This window comes from Pimephales promelas, chromosome 12, assembly GCF_988280905.1.
Source record: "Pimephales promelas chromosome 12, fPimPro1.hap1.1, whole genome shotgun sequence".
Taxonomy (NCBI): domain Eukaryota; kingdom Metazoa; phylum Chordata; class Actinopteri; order Cypriniformes; family Leuciscidae; genus Pimephales; species Pimephales promelas.
Genome location: NC_142780.1, coordinates 36,127,784 through 36,149,559, shown reverse-complemented (window position 1 = coordinate 36,149,559; position 21,776 = coordinate 36,127,784). Strand labels below are relative to the sequence as shown.

Below are 21,776 nucleotides of genomic sequence, written 5' to 3'. Positions count from 1 at the left end.
AGAGTATTGTGAAAAGGTTTTCATATCTGTAAACTATTATAACAAATAAAGGCTTGAAATATCTCACTTTGCATGTAATGAGTCCATATAATATATTAGTTTCACCTTTTAAGTTGAAATACTGAAATAAATGAACTTTTGCATGATAATCAAATTTTTCGAGTTTCACCTGTGTACGCATTGAACATACTGTATGTATAATTATAGATGTACATGTAGTTAGACTTTGCCATAATTTTACAGTTACTTACCACAAAAAAGTACAGTAAAATACCATTTACATTATTTACGGTTAACTACTGTATTTCTTATGAGATTTACAGTAACTTACTGTATATGGGTCTGTTTACGCAGAAGCAGCAGCGCTACTGTAAAGGGGAACTTACCGCAAAAATACAGTAAAATGTCTAACGGTGTATGTGTGTATACGGCATAAACGTATGCATAATTTGCATGCATTTTATCAAGTCAATTTTATCTAGTCATTTCATTTAATTTATTTTTCTCGGGTTTATGTGCTGGTATTCATACGTTTACATGTCTTTATTTATGTATTCAGTTTCCACATATCGTATTGCTGGTAATGGTTCACGGTTTATGCAAAGCTTCATAAAGAAGAAAAGAGTGGAAACTAGTTCTTACCGATCTGGAATTCATCATCTTCCGCCAGGATCTCTGCGTTGGCGACGGGCGCGGGAGGTTGACACACACGGAGTTGGTAAGCTGAGGACGAGACGGGTGAGATACGTGATGTTTAGAGCTTGTTTAAGTGATAACGCTTTAAAACAACCCACACAATTACATCTTAAAGCATCACACCTGTCACTGCAGCTTTTCTGAATGCACAACACAATTACACGGGAGTATGAATCATAATCACAGTCTCAGCATCTGCCTTGACAACACTCATTATGCACATTGTCTAATTGCCAAGAGTTTCTAAAAACACGATTTTATACATTAAGCACCTTCTATTACTGGTGTGTCTTATGATAATAATCACTATTTTGGTGTAACATCTTTTGAAGAGGTAAGATGTCATATTCCCTCACTAAGATGTATAATTCACACATTTTAAAAATTGTTTATACAAACTATGTGCTTTAAAGCAGAAATATTCATATATATATATATATATATATATATATATGAATATATACATATTTAAAAAGAAAGGTAATTAATAAAATATTATTAATTATCTTTCTTTTTAAATATGTATATATTCATAAAAAGATAAAAAGATACTATAATATTAAAAGTATTAATTTAAAATGTCAATGCAATGATTTTCCAAACAGATGTAATTAAATAAAAAGTAATACATTTTACATGCTAATCAACCTTCATAAAAACTATTATCAAAATAATACAAATGTGGTTTTGCTGTAACATTAAATTAGTAGTAATTTAATTAATTTGCTAATAAATTTAATAATTTGTTATTAAATGTAAGTATTTTTTTAAATAATTCTTAATGAATTAATACATTGCAGATGAATAAATAAAGCTAAGGGGTTAATTAATTAATTGAATTTGAATTAATGTATTAATTTAAAATGTCAATGCAATGATTTTCCAAACAGATGTAATTAAATAAAAAGTAATACATTTTACATGCTAATCAACCTTCATAAAAACTATTATCAAAATAATACAAATGTGGTTTTGCTGTAACAATAAATTAGTAGTAATTTAATTAATTTGCTAATAAATTTAATAATTTGTTATTAAATGTAAGTATTTTTAAAAAAAAATAATTCTTAATGAATTTATACATTGCAGATGAATAAATAAAGCTAAGGGGTTAATGAAAATAATGAAAAAAATTATTTAATTAAAAAAAAAAAAAATTAACGTTTTTTTTCCCCCACTGAATACATGAAATATATTAAATGAACCTGCTAATAAACATTACAATTTTCTGTACTTATTAATGGTTATTATTAGACATAAGTTGTATAAGTTTAAATGATAAATGAAGTGAAGAAGAGTTGCGCTCGTTCATCCTGCCGAAGGTTATAACACATTTAAAGATTTGTTTAAATGAGTTTTCCTCCAGCAGTATCTTAACATCATGAAGATTTACACACAGTTAAATGACCTCTATATCGTTAGACGGCGCCACTGATAAACAAAAGCACATCTCGATTAAAATCCGTCATCAGGAGAAAACAGAAACACTCAGGACAAACTCAGCTCTTACTCCGCCAACACATTAAACGCAATTTCAAGCTGGAGAACGGGCATTTCGGCAGCTCTGGGACCACAAGCGTCTTATTTTATTATCTTTTAAAATTCTAACGAGCTTTGTGCTGTGCAGCTCTTGTCTTAACTTCCTTATGCTGTATTGCTTTATTGGTAAACCCCAAAAGCATCAGCAGAAAAGATGCTAACGCACATATTATTGTCCTTTATCGAATAACGCTTTCCCATCACAACGGCAAAGCGGATTAGAGAAATCCGACGGGGTCAAAGGTCACCTGTCGTGATCAGATCATATTTCCCCTGTTGAACGCTCCATTCAATAACGTCAAACACAAAGTATTGCATGCATATTTCATCGTAAAACCAAAAATCATTCAGTCAATTCTATAATTAAAACTAGTGTTGGGCAACGATTAATCGCATCCAAAATAAAAGTTTGTGTTTACATAATATACGTGCATGTATATGTTTGAGAAATATTTGCATACTGTATATATATTTATACATAACTTATATTATAGAATATAAAATAACTATTTTTTCTTAAATATATACATGCACAGTACACACACATTTATTATTGGATCGCGATTAATCGCTCTAATTAAAACCTATGCATGCTGTGTGCAAACTGTGTTGATGTGCACATGCATCTGTCTGTACGATACACACAATATAGTGCATTTCACACCGTAACTGATGAGGTTTCATAACAGCAGGATTCTGCCAGAGAAGCCAACTGCGTGTGTTTCTGCTCCCGCTTGTTCAGAAATGGGTGTTATTACGGATGATGGACGTTTCCAGACACATTACAGCGCCATCCGCGCCAATAATCGAAGCCATTTTCCAAAGAAACAAGTAATATCATTTCTAGCTGGTGTTTTGGAGAGCAGTAAAGCAAAAAGCAAGAGAGCAGAAAGCAGCAACGTGAAACACTTCAGGGAACATAGCGTTGATTTATATGTACTTGCTGTTTATACTATTTTACAGCAATTACTAATTAATTCTGCTTTTCTACAATTTTGTCCTAACCAACCCCTGACCCTCATCACCATTGGTAAACCACTTTAAATATTTAACCTAATTTTAACAATTCGGGTTTTAAACTCTGTTTATTTTCAACAAAAGACCTCTTTTCAACTTGTGCATGTTCATGGTCTTGCTTTTCCTTAACTCGTCTGATATGTGACCGGCTTAAAGTGAAGTAAATGGTAAAACTGTTTGCATCACAATCTAGTGTGTTTATTAGTATAATGACAACTTAAAATAATATGAAAACAAATACCAGGTTACAACATCAAAATGCATTAATGAACAGCTAAAATAATGTGGGCGGAGTCTGTCTGCAAGCGCACTGCACTCGTAATCACATAAATCACAAATCACAGCCAATCAAAAGAGAGTGTGGGCGGAGTCTGTCTGCAAGCACACTGCACTCACAACCAAATCAATCACAAATCACAGCCAATCAGAAGAGCGTGTGGGCGGAGCCTCTCTGTAAGCCCACTGCACTCGTAAACAAATCAATAATAAATCACAGCCAATCAGAAGAGCGATGATCCCTCAACGCTTTCAGTCATCTATATTTGTCAAACTCACATTAGATGCTTTTAACATCAAATAAAGCACATAGTCGACATCTGAGATTATAATAGTTATACTTTATACGTTGTTGTTCCAGCCACAACGTCACAGAAACAGAAGTGGTTTCTAAAGTAGAATTGTCGCAGCTGGTTAGGACAAAAAAAAAAAAAAAATCTGATTGACATGGAAAAGAGGCTTTTTAATGCGTGTCATGGCCTTTAAATCACATCTGCTGCTGTGACACTGAAAAGCTCAAACATTCAAATTTTAATGGCTGCACCTGTTCTTTTGTTAAAAATAAGGTGGAAAGATAATACAATTTTTTTTATCATTTCAATGGGTCTAGTCTTTGCATCATTTTGAGGTTTAAAGGGATAATTCACCCAAAAATGAAAATCCCATGATTTGCTCAGCCTGAAGTCATCCTAGGTGTATATGACACTCTTATTTCAGATGAATATAATCAGAGTTAAATTAAACATGTCCTGACTCTTCCAGGCTTTATAATGGCTTTGAAAAGTCCATTAAAGTACATCTATCCATCATAAAAGTGCATCTATCCATCATTAAGGTACATCTATCCATGATCAAAGTGCATCTATCCATCACAAAAGTGCATCTGTCCATCACAAAAGTGCATCTATCCATCATTAAGGTACATCTATCCATCATAAAAGTGCATCTATCCATCACAAAAGTGCATCTGTCCATCACAAAAGTGCATCTATCCATCATAAAAGTGAATCTATCCATCATAAAAGTGCATCTATCCATCATAAAAGTGCATCTATCCATCATAAAGGTGCATCTATCCATCATAAAAGTGCATCTATCCATTATAAAAGTGCATCTGTCCATTATAAAAGTGCATCTATCCATTATAAAAGTGCATCTGTCCATCATAAAAGTGCATCTGTCCATCATAAAAGTGCATCTATCCATCATAAAAGTGCATCTGTCCATCATAAAAGTGCATCTGTCCATCATAAAATTGCATCTAACAATGATAAAAGTGCATCTATGCATCATAAAAGTGCATCTATCATCATAAAAGTGCATCTATCATCATAAAAGTGCATCTGTCCATCATAAAAGTGCATCTATCCATCATAAAAGTGCATCTAACAATGATAAAAGTGCATCTATGCATCATAAAAGTGCATCTGTCCATCATAAAAGTGCATCTGTCCATCATAAAAGTGCATCTATGCATCATAAAAGTGCATCGGTCATCATAAAAGTGCATCTGTCCATCATAAAAGTGCATCTATCCATCATAAAAGTGCATCTATCCATCATAAAAGTGCATCTAACAATGATAAAAGTGCATCTATGCATCATAAAAGTGCATCTGTCCATCATAAAAGTGCATCTATCCATCATAAAAGTGCATCTATGCATCATAAAAGTGCATCTATCATCATAAAAGTGCATCTGTCCATCATAAAAGTGCATCTATCCATCATAAAAGTGCATCTATCCATCATAAAAGTGCATCTAACAATGATAAAAGTGCATCTATGCATCATAAAAGTGCATCTATCCCTTTAATTCAGCTCTCCTTTATAGGTGGTGCTGAAAAAAACCCAAAATAAAACAAACAAACAAACAAACAAACAAAAAACAGGAATATAGTACAGCATATGAAGACCTGAATGTACATAATGCGATTTCACGGCACAGTTTGAGCTGAATGTGCGTTCCCAGCGAATGTAAAGAACATGTTCTGTGGGCGTGAGGGAATAAGCATCATCAACATGACAACAATCAACACACAGACCATCAGCAAACCAAGCCCTGGTGAACGAGCAACACTAAAGCGGGAAACTGCTCACCATGGAAACGCAGAACAAAGAATCCGCTGGTGCTGAAGTCGCTGTGGAACTTTAGCAGGATCTGATTGGATGTGCTGGAAACGGACTCCTGAGACGAGCTCCCGCTGAACTGACCGATCTGAGGAGATGTTTGGTCAGGGCCGTCCCTACAGGAGACAGTAGAGACGGGCATTTAAAACATCCTTGACTTCTGTTTGCTGATATGACTCTCTCTCTCTCTCTCTCTCTCTCTCACACACACACACACACACATAAAGAACAGCATCTCTTTTCTGTCGTTCTCATTCAAAACCCTTCGTTACAGAGGGATACACACTTAAAGCAGAGCGATCAAAACACTGACCTTGCTTCTCAACCTGTCAAAATTATGTAATTGCACAATGGTTTTAAATTATGAAGTCGCTTTTATGAAACTATTTTGAAACCATCAAATTACAGAAAGAAAAAACTAAAAGCAATGTAGCTTTCTAAACTACTCAACTTTAGTGTGTCGTGCAGAAAATAACAGTTTGAGTAACCACAGCATTGAGCTTTGAATATGCATTGATATGCAAATTTGGGAGGTCATACTCGATGATAAATTATTTCTGAATACACCGTTCCTGGGGAAGGCTTTATACAGAGTACATCAAAACCTTTCATTTTGGAAAAGCAAGAAAAATCCTATTTTCCATGATGTGAACACAAGTGTCAACATTTCGCATTCGCACAGCCACTTGACACCTCAGCACTAATGTTCACTCAAGGAGAGAATATACAGAAGAGAGAGAGAGTTGTGTGAAACAAAACAGATAAAAGACTAAATGTGTTACGCAAGTCTCAGATCAGCAGCGTTAGAAGCGTTTCTTCATGGCCAAGGACACACTCTCTGCTGGAGTTCTTGTTGGATCTAAAATCACACTTGGTCACTGGTTCTTTTATTTTTTACTGTTCATTCAGGGGGTTTAAACTATCTAAAGTTTACTTTACTTACTAATACTTTGTTTCCTGTTCAACTACTAGTCTCAAATGAAAAATGCTTGGCATTGAACTCGCCAGAGATCGCCCCCCAAAAAAAAAAAAAAAGAATGTTTATAATTTGTTCATCACTGGCCATTTAAAAACATACTCTACTTTATCATCTGCTTTACTTCCTGCTCAAGTACTTTACTTCCTGTTCAACTACTAGTCTCAAATGAAAAATGTATACTTTACAACATACTTGTAACATACTTTAAACATACTTTACCTTATCATCAGCTTTACTTCCTGCTCAACTATTTTACCTCCTGCTCAAATGCTTTACTTCCTGTTCAACGACTTTACTTCCTGTTCAGCTACTAGTCTCAAATGAAAAATGCTTGGCATTGAACTCTCCAGAGATCGCCCAAAAAAAAAGGATATTTATCATTTGTTCATCACTGGCCATTTGAAAACATACTTTACTTCATCATCAGCTTTGCTTCCTGCTCAACTACTTTACTTCCTGCTCAAATATTTTACCTCCTGCTCACTATACTTTACTCAAATGAAAATTGCTTGGCATTGAACTAGCCAGAGATCATCCAATAAAAGGATATTTATCATTTGTTCATCACTGGCCATTTGAAAACATACTTTACTTTATCATCAGCTTTACTTCCTGCTCAACTACTTTACTCCCTGCTCAACTACTTTACTTCCTGCTCACTATACTTTACTCAAATGAAAATTGCTTGGCATTGAACTAGCCAGAGATCATCCAATAAAAGGATATTTATCATTTGTTCATCACTGGCCATTTAAAAACATACTTTACTTCATCATCAGCTTTACTTCCTGCTCAACTACTTTACTTCCTGCTCAAATATTTTACTTCCTGCTTACTATACTTTACTCAAATGAAAAATGCTAGGCATTGAACTCGCCAGAGATTGTCCAATAAAAGGATATTTATCATTTGTTCATCACTGGCCTTTTAGAAACATACTTTACCTTATCATCAGCTTTACTTCCTGCTCAACTACTTTACTTCCTGCTCACTATACTTTACTTCCTGTTCAACTACTATTCTCAAATGAAAAATGCTTGGCATTGAATTCGCCAGAGATCGTCCAATAAAATGATATTTATCATTTGTTCATCACTAGCCATTTAAAAACATACTTTACCTTATCATCAGCTTTACTTCCTGCTCAACTACTTTACTTCCTGCTCAACTATACTTTACTTCCTGCTCACTACTTTACTTCCTGTTCAACTACTATTCTCAAATGAAAAATGCTTGGCATTGAACTCGCCAGAGATCACCCAAAAAAGGATGTTTATAATTTTTTCATCACCGGCCATTTAAAAACATACTTTACTTTATCATCAGCTTTACTTCCTGCTCAACTACTTTACTTCCTGTTCAACTACTTTACTTCCTGCTCAACTACTTTACTTCCTGTTCAACTACTTTACTTCCTGCTCAACTACTTTACTTCCTGTTCAACTACTTTAGTTCCTGTTCAACTACTTTACTTCCTGCTCACTATTTTAATTCCTGCTCACTACACTTTACTTCCTACTCATCTGCTTTACTTCCTGCTCACTATAATTTATAGGGGCGTCGTCCATCTTATTTTACAGTGTATGGTTTAAACAGTAGCACCCAATAACGCCATCAAGAAACAGAGGTTTTCATTTAGTCTCAAAAGAAAAATGCTTGGCATTGAACTCACCAGACATCGCCCCAAAAAGGATATTTATAATTTGTTCATCACTGGCCATTTAAAAACATAACGTTAATTAATTAATTATTTACATGTTTAACATATTATGAAACGTAATAATGGACTGCTCTAAAGCGCCGGCAGGACTCGTACCAGATGGTGATGTAGTCGTAGATGGGCTCGGTGTTGAGCACGGTGAAGTTGATAAAGATGCCGTTGCCTGGAGGGACTCGGATGCTCCAGATGCAGTCTTTCAGATTGGGGTAATCGGCCGGGTGTCCCGGAGAGTAGATGGTGCCGTTGAGCGCTGTGATATTACCACCGCACAGAGCTGGGGGAAGGCCAATCAAAACGGAGAATCACAATGCCTATACAGCTGCAATAATGTAGTGACGACAACTTAAGTTCACAGTTTAATGCGTGCAGAAAAGCATTCATGTGCATTTAACACTGAAGCTTTTATAGCATTTACAGCAACACTTTACAATAAGGTTCGTAAGTTAACATTAGTTGACTACATAAGTTAACGTTATACAGCATAATCTTTGTTAATGTTCATTTCAACTAATTCTTTGTAAAAGTTAAAGTCTTAAGGGTGAAAAGCCCAACTAAAACAAACACTGATCATCATAATGGTGACTTACGATTATGTTTTTCTCCTTCAGTGATTATGCTTGTTAATAATGTTGGCAATATAAAATAAAGACTTCCTAATTAATCTATGACCTCTGTCTGTTATTCAGATATTTTTGTTGAAAATTATTATTTTTTTTGTGTGTAAATTTTACTCATTTTAAATGGTAAACTTTTAAGGAATTAATTTGATTAATTTTTACTCAATTCGAACTTGTTGCATTTAATTAATAATATTGCTTTTAATCTGTTGCCACAATTTTGAGTAGATATGGCGTACAGTGCAAGCCTTAAAGTGACAGCAGACAAAACACTGACAATCTTAAGCCTCGTCTGTGAAACCGGGGGAATATTTTAGTATTTTCTGTAAGAATAGCGAGAAGACGACAGGTTTATCAGGTACCATCGCATCGAGGCACGGGATGGTTCCAGTTGCGGCTGATGCCATGCAAACACGTGAGCGCCGATTCGCCCAGAAGTGTGTATCCCGGCAGGCACTGGAACGAGATGGTCATTCCCACGCCGAAATCACTGCCAATCACCAGTCCGTTCCGGAAGGGCCGCGGATCCGGACACCTCTGCAGCTCATAAGCTGAACACACAAGCAAACACTGTGTTACTTATGGTTTAATCCAGTGAGAAATAAAATGGAAAAGAGGCCGAACTATGCATACGTTGATTATTTAATCCAGTGCGAAGCCATACTGAACCCCAATGTCAATTACATAGCAGGGCAATGTAGGGTAATGTAATCTGATTACTTTTTACAGATTACTTCAATGTTTTCATTGCTTCCGGTTTCCTTTAAAGTGTTTACTCAGTTGATAAAGTAACTCGGATATATTTTTGTACATTTAAACCCATCAACCTGCCAAATGCCGGTGTATATCAGTAGTGGCGAGTAAATCCGATAGCTACTCACATTAGCGGGTTACTTCACATAAGCCACGATTTTATTGAGTAGATATAGCATATTCATTTTAAGCATTAGTATTTTAAGTGAACGTAAACAGGTCAATGCATGTGTGACAGTATAATTGATCTGTGTGTCCGGTCTTAAAGAGACAGTAACCTAATAAACCTGCTGTCATAAGGAACACCAATGTCAATTATAATTATAAGTAATCAGATTACTTTTTTACAGATTACTTCAATGTTTTCATTAAAGAAAGCCTCTCAACATATAGACAGGAGAGCTGTCAGTTACTTATTTGATAAAGTAACTCATATACATGGTTGTACATTTAAAAGCAGTGTTGGGTGTAACACATTATAAGGAATCAGATGACCTTTTTTATCAAGTATCATCTTGTAACTTTCATAAACTTGAGATTAAAACCTAACATATGCATCCAACCAAAGGCACCTATTGAAAATGAACATGAGGAACTTCTTCTATGCCTTCAGATTGTAGAAGACAAAGTTCTAAACTAGTTTAGTTTTATTTCAATAAACTTATTGTCCATGATGTGGAAAATGATTTGACTATAATTATTAATGAAAGCATTAAATAACTTTGGATTTAATATTCTAATTCTAAGTCATTTAGAGAACAAAAAGAGTCATAATTATCATCGAAAATGAAAAGTCTAAACTTAGCAGACTGGCCACACACACACACACACACACACACAAAAGCAATAAATATGTTGTGACTAATAGTGAAAAGTTCTGTCAAGGAAAGCAGTTTCACTGAGGATGAGAGCTATTTATTACTTCAAAGAGAAGAGACACATCTCACTGTTCAGGAAGCATAAAGTCAGAATACTGACATATTCCTGCTGTCTAAACCACAAAGACACAAAGAGTGGAATATAAAAATAGACTTCTGAGTAAATCTTACTAGGGATTTCAGGGTTGTCAGATGAAACCTGTCTAAAGGGCCGTTCACAACAAAAACAGTAACTATAACAATAACTATATTCTAATCCACACATATCGCTCAAATTTTGTGTCTGTCGCTTTAAATGCACATGCTCTGTAAAGCAGGATGGTTTCTGATTGGCTGTCAATGAACGTTTCTTAGAGCTATAGAGAGCCTAAGTCCCTCCCCTTCCGGTCGACCACCATGGGACCTTATTTCGGAAAAATATTGTATGGTAATATTTTGATCTGGTTTGAATTGTGCCCTGAATTACACATATGATGTTTGTCAATTTAAAAGATACATTTTAAAGTAAAGAAAGTCACCGTTTGATGTGAAACCGTTGAGGTATAAGACTGTGAAAATACATAATTACAAAAACTACAAACCCCAAAAGCGCACATTTTCTCTCAATGAATGAAGCCAACTTTACTGAGGCTAACGTCTGTCATTGTTTCTACAGTCTTACGTTATAATCGTAACGTTACGCCGTCATGCCTGAGTGTTTTGTACCAGACTGCACACACACGAGCAGCGGATCTCACTCGTTGTTTCGCTTCCCGGGAGATGTAGTTCATTGAGCGATTTTCACATAAAACTAAATGTTACTCTTCTGTTTTGGGACAAACTGTGACGTTTTTGACTTTCAGAATTATATTTTAAATTGACAAACATCATATGTGTAATTCAGGGCACAGTTCAGACGGAATAAAAAGATAAGTTGCCTCTCGCCATTGACTACCACACATATTTTTTACGAAATAAGGTCCCATGAGCCGGAAGCGGAGGGGCGGGACTTAGGCTCTCTATATCTTTATTTGTTTATCTTTGAGTGAATCCGTAATCACTTGTTACCTGTCTTCAGAACATCATTCATGAACAAAAGGGAAGAGTTTAACATCTGTTTGAATCTCTAATCATACAGTATTAGCAGTAGTTAAAGGAATGGTTGATCATGATCTCACTTTTATAACTTTAGTTAGTGTGTAATGTTGTTGTTTGAAACGAATACACCTACACTCTAAAAAATGCTGGGTTGTTTTAACCCAATTTTGGGTCAAATATGGACAAACCCGAAATGTTGGGTTAAAAATGTAATGTAAAAATTTAACCCAACGGCTGGGTTAGTCCATATTTGACCCAAAGTTGGGTTAAAACAACCCAGCATTTTTTAGAGTGTACATCTTGGATGCCCTTGAGTTAAGCTAAAACATGCCAAAAATGAATTTTAAAGTGAACTATCCCTTTAAAAAAAATATCTGTGGGGTATTTTGAGCTAAAACTTTACATAGGGGACATCAGAGACTCATTTTACTTCTTGTGATAGGATGCCTTTAAGCTATCCTTAGATAACAGTGCTTGAAATGGCGCTTTTAATTGAAAAGACACTGCTGATAGTTTTTAATGTCGTGCTGTAGTTGTTTGCACGGTCAAATCCTCTCAGAAAATCTGCGTCTTTAAATTCATCCCATTGAAAGCACCACAGCTGGAAAATACACATTCCTTCAAGCAAGTTAATTATACAGGGCTTTCCCGATAAGACCGATCCGTCGTTCCGGCACTTCTGGATGTGTTGGAGCAGCACGAGGATGTGTATGTGCGTCGACTGAGCTCAAAGAAAACAACTGGTTATATTCTCTATCCTGTTACTGTGAGAAGGGGTGTAATGGTGTGTGTCCACTAAAAAAATAAATAAATCTGTGAAATTTACCGTAAAAAACACGGTTGCAACATTTTAGGTTTTACAGACTTTACTTAAATTTACATATGGTTTATATATTCTCAAATTTACAAAGAGTACAGAAACTTTGTTAACCGATTAACCGTTCAGGTAACACTTTACAATACGTGTGCACTGATAAGCATTAATTCATGCTTAACTAATGTACAGATAATACACATTAGGAACTAACTAAGAGCCTGTAAGGTTAACTTATTAGTTCATAGATGAATTGTTATTAATTAAATATGTAATTGTGGATTAATTCCATAATAACTCATTTTTTTAACTAATAGTATTAATTAATATGTTAATTACCAGAATGAGCCAGAGCCTTGTATTTCAACTTCCAGATAATGACAGGTACACTAATATGCATTAATACATGATTAATTACTTCATTGTTAGTGCAAATTACTACAATTACTAAATGACTAGTTAATAATGATGTGCCCCAACAAGTAAAGTCATAGCATAATGATACCTTTGCAAATCATTAGCTAATGATTAATTAAAGCAGACAACTGGAAGTTGAAGTGCATAACTTTGACTAATTGTGGTAATTAACACATAAAATTAACAATATTAGTTAAGAAAATATGTTATTAAGGAATTAATACACAATGACACATTGAATTAATAGCAATTCATGTATTACTTAATCTATTAATCATATAGACTCTTTATTAGTTGCTGATGCAGTAATCATCAAATAATGGTTTAGTTCTTCATTAGTTATACATTAACACATGATTATCTGTGCATTAGTTAAGGATGAATTAATGCACATTAGTGCACCCGTATTGTAAAGTGTTACCACTGTTCCTTTTTCACTGTAGTATTTTTACATTAGTATTGTTATTTTTAGTCTTTTACCGTTAAAATCACGATAACGTTTTACAGTGCCTGGCCAGGTTCAGTTATATCTAATCCGGCTTACCCTCGTAGGTGATGTGGAAGCCGGGCTTGTTCTGCGAGTAGTCGCTGTGAAAGAAGAAGCTCGTCTCGTGGGTCGTGCTGAAGAAAGACTCGGGAACCGCAGGCCCACTGAACCTGTCGATGACCGAACCCGAGTCCAGCGTCCCGCCACGCACCTCCAGGTAATCGTGAACAGCCTCCGTGGAGAAGTTCAGGAACTGCAGGTGAATCCCTGTCCGAGAACAACAGGAGGAGAGATGAGGAGTATTTTAACAACCAGATGAAAAATGGGGTTTCCTTTACAATAAGGCTCATTACTTAACATTAATGTATTAACTACACTCTAGAAAATGTAAATTTGGGTCAAATATGGACAAACCCAGCCATTGGGTTAAATTTTTTAGTTAAATAAATTATATTTGGTCCATATTTGACCAAATTTGGGTTGAAGCGACCCTACATTTTATTAGAGTGTAACATGAACTAACCATGAGCAATACATTTGTTACTGTATTTATTAATCTTTGTTAATGTTAGTTAATAAAAATACAGCTGCTCTATGTTTGTTCATGTTAGTTCACAGTGCATTAACTAATAAGATTTGAAATGTTGTAATTAACATTAATAAAGATTAACAAATGCTGTATACGTGCAGTTCATTATTAGTTCATGCTAAGTAATGTAGATATGTAATGTTAACTAACGGACCTTATTGTAAAGTGTTATGGAAAAATGAGAATGGAGGTTCGGACGAAAGTTACAGGGATGAAAGTTACAGGATACAAACGAAAGTTAGAGGGATGAAAGTTACAAGATACGAACGAAAGTTATCGGATACAAACGAAAGTTAAAGGGATGAAAGTTACAGAATACAAATGAAAGTTACAGGGGCGAAAGTTATAGGATACAGATGAAAGTTACAGGGATGAAAGTTAAAGGATACAAACGAAAGTTACAGGGACGAAAGTAACAGAATACAAACGAAAGTTACAGGGACAAAAGTTATAGGATACAAACGAAAGTTACAGGATACAAACAAAAGTTACAGGAACGAACGTTACAGGATACAAACGAACGTTATAGGATACAAACGAAATTTAGAGGGACGAAAGTTACAGGATACAGACGAAAGATACAGGGATGAAAGTTATGGGACACAAACGAAAGTTACACAGGATACAAATGAAAGTTACTGTGACGAAAGATACAGGATACAGACGAAAGTTACAGGGACGAAGGATACAGACGAAAGTTACAGGGACGAACTTTACAGGAAACAAACGAAAGTTACAGGATACAAACGAAAGTTACAGGATACAAGCGGAAGTTACAGGATACAAACGAAAGTTAAAGGATACAAACGAAAGTTACAGGGGCGAAAGTTATAGGATACAGATGAAGGTTACAGGGATGAACGTTAAAGGATACAAACGAAAGTTACAGGGACGAAAGATAAAGAATACAAACGAAAGTTACAGGGACAAAAGTTATAGGATACAAACGAAAGTTACAGGGACAAAAGTTACAAGATACAAACAAAAGTTACAGGAACGAACGTTACAGGATACAAACGAACGTTATAGGATACAAACGAAATTTAGAGGGACGAAAGTTACAGGATACAGACTAAAGATACAGGGATGAATGTTACAGGATACAAACGAAAGTTAAAGGATACAAACGAAAGTTAAAGGATACAGACGAAAGTTAAAGAATACAAACGAAAGTTACAGGGACGAAAGTTACAGAATACAGACGAAAGTTACAGGGACAAACGTTACAGAATACAAACGAAATTACAGGATACAAAATCGAAAGTTACAGGATACAAACAAAAGTTACAGGATACAAACCAAAGCCGACGGGAAGTTTAACCGTCCAGTTGCAGTCAAGCCCACTGGGATAATTCCCAGGAAAACCGGGACTCAGGATAACTCCATTCATTTCGGACAGGAATCCTCCACACTGAGCTGGAGAGTCAAGAGGCAACAGAGAGTCGGTCATGAACATGAACACAATACTGGATCATCACGCAATGTACAGCCTGACCCAATGCTGACAGTGAGAGATTATCAAACAGACACTCACTACAGGGTACACTAGTGACAGACAAAAATAACACTTGTGCTCTCTCTTCATATACATGTTAAATGACATTAGATGATGTAAATCATGAATTTTGTTGAACACTTCATATTGTTGTGATGAAACATGAAACAATGAAATCAAGTGAGATGAAATCTTTTGAATCCACATTTAATTGCTCAATTTAAGGAAGTAGCATTAAAATAGAATTAAATACAAATAAATCAGTACATAAATTATCTTTTAGTTCATAAAATGAAATAGTGTTCCACACTAAATTGTGTTAAACTTTTAAATTCAAAGTCAATTGCTTAATTTAAGGAAGTAGAATGTAATTAAATTGAAATAAAACAACAAATAAACTATTTTTCAGTTTCCAGTATCATGCATGCAATGTAAAGCCCAATGTAATACCGAGAGAGAGAGAAGAAGTGATCAGATATTCATCAAGTCCAAACTCCATTACGGATCCAGTGATATGCAAAATGAACTCATTTGCACATATAAGGGAGCCTCGTGTTCTGTCTTCATATAAATAACAATGCAATGATGTGCAATAAGAAATGCTTTCAAATGCTAATGGAGTAAATGTGCCGCATTCATTTTGAGAAAATGATACATGTGTTATGTTTTCCCATAATGACTTTTCAAATTATTACCAGTAGAACTCACTGGGATTGAAGACTGAAGTATATCCCCTTTATTTTACTGCGGTGTGTGTGTGTGTGTGTGTGTGTGTGTTTGCATTGGTCTTATTGGCGAGTGTGTAATGAATGGCTTGTTGGACCCGCTGTCCATTTACAGTGCTTTAGAACAGCAATTGAAATGTCAATAAACATCGAATCTTCTGTTTACCCTGAAGGAGTTCCAATCAATTAAACTTCAAGTGTCGTTCTTTAAAACACAGTCATGGTACAACCACTATAGATCAGTGGGTACAACCCATCAATTTCAGCAAGTAGAATTAAAATTGAATTAAATTTAAATAAAAACAATAAAAAAAGTATTTTTCAGTTCATAAGATGATTATTATGCTTGTTGCCGTCGTCCGTTGACTTTGTAGAAGCAGAATGTGGCGGTTGGTCGGTGTGGTATTAGCCCCGCCCCTTCTCCACTGTGATTGGACGGCTGGGTAACAGGTGACAGTGATGAGCGCTGCGAACTCACGGCGAACGGTAATAAACGTTCAGCGCTTCATTGTAAGAAAAATAAAAAAAACACTTTGGTGGACACAGGGCCAAACTTTTACATTTAAATTCAATTGCTGAATTTAAAGAAGTAGAATTAAAATGGAATTAAATTCAAATAAAACAATAATTTTTTTCTGATTATAAAACGAAATGCAACAAATTCAGAGTTCTAAATTAATTTGAGCTTAACTATTAAATCCACATTCAACTGCTCAATTTAATGAAGTAGAATTAAAATGGAATTATATTCAAATAAAACAAAAAAATTTTTTCAGTTCATACGATGAAACACCAAAAATTCAGTGTTCTATATTAATTTCAGCTTCACTTTTAAATCCAAATTCAGTATTTCAATTTAAATGGGATGAAATGAAATCGAAAATATGTTATAATACACACAACATATTTCAAAATCATTAGATGACATAAATCATGTCTGAAATGGCACCTATTGACAATTAATATTTTCATTTATTTTATTTTCATTTATTTAATTTTATGGATCAGCATGTAAGAATTCCAGCGTTACATTTGCAGTGAAAATGTCAATTGTTACTTCTCAGATTGCTCTTCAATACAGTGAAATTAAAACGTGCTTTTACTCGTGTTACGGTTAACTCTATGTTAACTCTATAGAAAAACCACTTGAATTCACCATGAAAATCTTCAAAATAGAATCTTCAGAGCCATAGTTATCAGTAACACTTCGTTAACATTAGTTAATGCATTAACGAGACTTTTGTTTTTAATAATATATTAGTAAATGCTGCAATCAACACTGTAAACAAATATTTTCATGATTAGTAATCACATTTTTTCTTTCGTAAAATCAACTTATATAATTTATTTAGTTCAGATAACATATAATTTTGAGTTTCTGATGATTAAATCATTCTCCTTCATTGTATTAACTCACTTTTTCCAGTTCAATGAACTTAACATTTTAAGGCAACCCAGGTTACTTACTTTTTTAAGTTAAACCAACAATATTTTTTTTACAGTGTAGTTATCACAACATTTTTTCTTTTGTCAAATCAACTTAAATAATTGATTTAGTTGAGATAACTTATAATTTTGAGTTTCTGATGATTAAATCATTCTCCTTCATTGTATTAACTCACTTTTTCCAGTTCAATGAACTTAAAATTTTAAGGCAACCAGGTTACTTACTTTTTTTTATTTAAACCAACAATATTTACAGTAGAAGTGTGTATGATTGCTAGTTCTTGCTAACTAATGCAGTTAACAAACTAACAAACGGAAACTTACTGTAAAGTTATACACTGTAAAAAAAAATATTTTCAAGATTTGTTATCACAACATTTTTTCTTTTTTCAGATCAACTTAAATTATTTATTTAGTTGAGATAACTTATTATTTTGAGTTTCTGATGATTAAATTAATCTCACTTTTTTTTGTATTAACTCACTTTTTCCAGTTCAATCACCTTAAAATTTTAAGGCAACCCAGGTTACTTACTTTTTTAAGGTAAACCAACAATTTTTTTTTTTTACAGTGTATGGTGGACATTTTACAGTACAGTACAGCAATATTTCATATTTGAACTGTAGAAGTATGCACAATCAGTTTTGCCAAAGGTACATCTATTAGAAGTAGACTTGCACTATTGCAGGATTGCTAACATGTATTTAACCTGAGGTCTTTCACTGCATTAAAAGCTCTGCATGAAGAGCATTAAACGCAGAGAAACCTGCGAGCGATGAAAACACGAGAGGTTTAAGGGCAGCTAATAGATTTCAACAAAAGAGAGACAGTAAGAAGGAAGATTAGACCGAACACGACCTGAAAGATCGAAAGCTTTTCATGTGCATTTGAGTAAAGTGATCTCCAGAGCGCTGACGAACACACACACACACACACACACACACTGAATATAATCAGGGGAAAAACGGCTCGATAACAGGAACACACTCATGTGGAGGATCTTTACTGTAGATTTCATCACACTTCAGATGACCAAAGTCATACACGTATTCATTACTTCAATGAGTTTCTGCATTATTACATTGCTTCAATTAATGCATTTTTAGCTAACTGTGATTCTGTATATGAAGAGTTCAGATGCAAAAGCCTCTAAATGCCATTTGAAATTTTCTTCTTTAATGATGATTTTTATCAAACTTGTATATTTAAGTTCAGTAATTTCACTTAAATAACAATTAATAGGTAATTATCATTGGCATTTAGGTGAAATTACTGAACTTAAATATACAAGCTTGATAAAAATCATCATTAAAGAAGAAAATTTCAAATGGCATTTAGAGGCTTTTGCATCTGAACTCTTCATATGTACATTTCTGAAACACCGTTTCCTCACTGTACATTATAATGTGGATTCATGCATTTTCTGTAAAGCTGCTTTTAAATGATGTGTGTTGTGAAAAGCGCTATACAAATAAATGTGAATTGAATTATAAAGTTAAAAAAAAGCCTGATTTAATTCATTCTGATGACTTATACAGTCATTTGGATTGTTAAAGTCCACCGGAAGTTGCAACCGACTTCAGTATATTCTGTATCAGTGAAATGTAATATTCACTGATAAATTGATAAATACAATAAAAATAATAAATATTGTGGAAAGCGCTATACAAATAAATGTGAATTGAATTGGAGAATTGAGATTACCAAGAAGCAAAGCAGTGGAAATGCTCTGTGTGTGTTTGTGTGTGTGTGACGTACCCAGACACAGAGGAGTGGGGTAGTTCCAGCGTCTGACGGGTCCCGGCATGCATGTTATATACGCACTTCCCTGCAAACGGTGGAAATGAAGAAAGATATTGACTTTTCCAAGAAGCTCTCACCAATTCCACAGAAAGATGAATCACTCGTAGGAAACGAATCATTCAACGTGCCACGGAAATATGAAAGCCTTGACGCTGTGAATGAATCTCAGGCACTTTTAGAAATAAACTTCCTTTTATGAACAAACACTTTTAACAAAGTATAAATGCAATCGCAGAAGAAAGTTTGTTCTGTTTCCTGAAATAACTAGTGAAAACTTTAAACAAGCTCAAGCGATGACAAAAGCATATATAATGAAATGACTACAAATTTGGTTTAAATGAGAAATTAAATCTTATATTAAACATGCTGATGCGATGCTTTCATTCTAAACACATTTGGCATAATTTTACAAAATTACAGTGAGAGAAATCATCATGTTTCATAAATACATTAAAACCATTTCTGTTAACTGAACTAAATAAAATATAAATATTAGGCTCATTTGAACGAAAATGAGCATTAAAACTGGAAGAATTTTTTGAAGTTGAAGCACTGAAATTATTCACTGGAAATAAATAAAAACTAAAATCAAAATAAAGTGAACCAACACAACACAGCAATATTAAAAATAAGATCAAAAAAATAATAAAATGACTAAAAGCACATAATAAAACAACATTTATTTTGTTTAAATGTACATGAATATAAGAATACAAAAATAAAGGCTAATACATAATGATATACACACAAATATTTTCACACTTTTGGCTCTTTTTTTAAAATTATGATTACAAAAAACATGAAAATGGCAGAAATTGTTGCTCGTTATGATTGAGAGAACTAAGAGACATTTTTTTAATCTTATTTCACTCTTTTAGATTATCAACTTTAAAAATCTCAGTTAATATTTTATGATGCACCTTCATATTCTAAGAGGAAAAGTCTGGAGTAAAAGCAACAGAATCTCCACTTGAAAAGTAGAGAACGGAAAATAAAAAATACACTTTACTTAAACATCAACCCCTGGGACAAATAAGTGCTCATAATTGAACAAAACAAACTCCTTTTTGATTGACTGCCACTCTTCTGAAAGATGTTCGTTATGTAAGCAACACGGCAGCAACGAGCCAAAACGAGCATTAAAAAGCTTTTCAGACAGAATGCAAATGTCTCTGAAATGAATCATCACCTTCAGTGTGTATCCCTGCTCGCAGTGGAAGGAGACGACGTCCCCCACGAGGTATCGCTCGCCCACCTTCACTCCGCTGCTCGGGGTCTGCGGCTCCGGGCACGAGTCCAAACCTATTGCTTAGGACAGAAGACACTCGCAAGTTCACCAAAACAAGCGCTTACAGTGCGAGATGCAGACGAGCCCCGCCACAGAAACCAGACACGATGTTACGGTGCTCGTATAAATCAAGCAATTCAATAACTCACGGTCGGTTCTCCCCAGCCGAACACATCTGACGTAAAGTGCCTCCTGAGAAGTTACGGTCTTTGCAAACTGAGTCCGAAATATGCGTATGCGTTTTTTTGGTGGCTGTGGATTGTCAAAACACCTCTCAAAATGCTTGCTACGGATGCGAAAAACACAGAAAATCGAACCCGATCCGAATTTTTTTTTTTTATGACGGATGAAAGTTTCTAAGTAAGTGTGATTGACACAACGTGAGGGAGTATGTATTTTTTAATGCGTGGAAATTTTCAACGCTATCTCAACCAATTAGTACTAATTTGTGAGTAAAAGGTGGCTAAATTGAGTAAAATGTGGCTAAATTGTACAAGTTTGTGAGTAAAAGGTGGCTAAATCGTACGAATTTGTGAGTAAAAGGTGGCTAAATCATACAAATTCGTGAGTAAAAGGTAGCTAAATTGAGTAAAAGGTGGCTAAATTGTACGAATTTTTGAGTAAAAGCTGGCTAAATTGAGTAAAAGGTGGCTAAATTTTACGAATTTGTGAGTAAAAGCTGGCTAAATCGTACGAATTTGTAAGTAAAAGGTGGCTAAATCATACAAATTCATGAGTAAAAGGTAGCTAAATTGAGTAAAAGGTGGCTAAATTTTACGAATTTTTGAGTAAAAGCTGGCTAAATTGAGTAAAAGGTGGCTAAATTGTACGAGTTTGTGAGTAAAAGGTGTCTAAATCGTACGAATTTGTGAGTAAAAGGTGGTTAAATTGAGTAAAAGGTGGCTAAATTGTACGAGTTTGTGAGTAAAAGTTGTCTAAATCGTACAAATTTGTGAGTAAAAGGTGGTTAAATTGAGTAAAAGGTGGCTAAATTGTACGAGTTTGTGAGTAAAAGTTGTCTAAATCGTACA

General features: G+C 34.5%; 1 protein-coding gene across 7 annotated transcripts in view; it reads right to left on the bottom strand.

Moving 5' to 3' along the window:
* The window catches only part of csmd3a (CUB and Sushi multiple domains 3a), a 310,494-nt gene that overhangs the window by 77,913 nt on the left and 210,805 nt on the right, over positions 1–21,776 (bottom strand). For 6 of the 7 annotated variants that reach the window (XR_016145833.1, XM_089118090.1, XM_089118092.1 and 3 more), the window contains 8 exons: positions 20,647–20,765; positions 19,413–19,482; positions 15,288–15,404; positions 13,457–13,666; positions 9,336–9,524; positions 8,453–8,630; positions 5,628–5,773; positions 643–723 (listed from right to left, as the gene is read on the bottom strand). Coding sequence is in view for 6 of the 7 variants with exons in the window: in XM_089118090.1 (XP_088974216.1) it covers positions 643–723; positions 5,628–5,773; positions 8,453–8,630; positions 9,336–9,524; positions 13,457–13,666; positions 15,288–15,404; positions 19,413–19,482; positions 20,647–20,765 (1,110 nt within the window). In the remaining variant the exon portion in view is untranslated. The remainder of the gene's footprint in view (positions 1–642; positions 724–5,627; positions 5,774–8,452; positions 8,631–9,335; positions 9,525–13,456; positions 13,667–15,287; positions 15,405–19,412; positions 19,483–20,646; positions 20,766–21,776) is intronic. The other variant, XM_089118091.1, reaches the window with a different exon arrangement.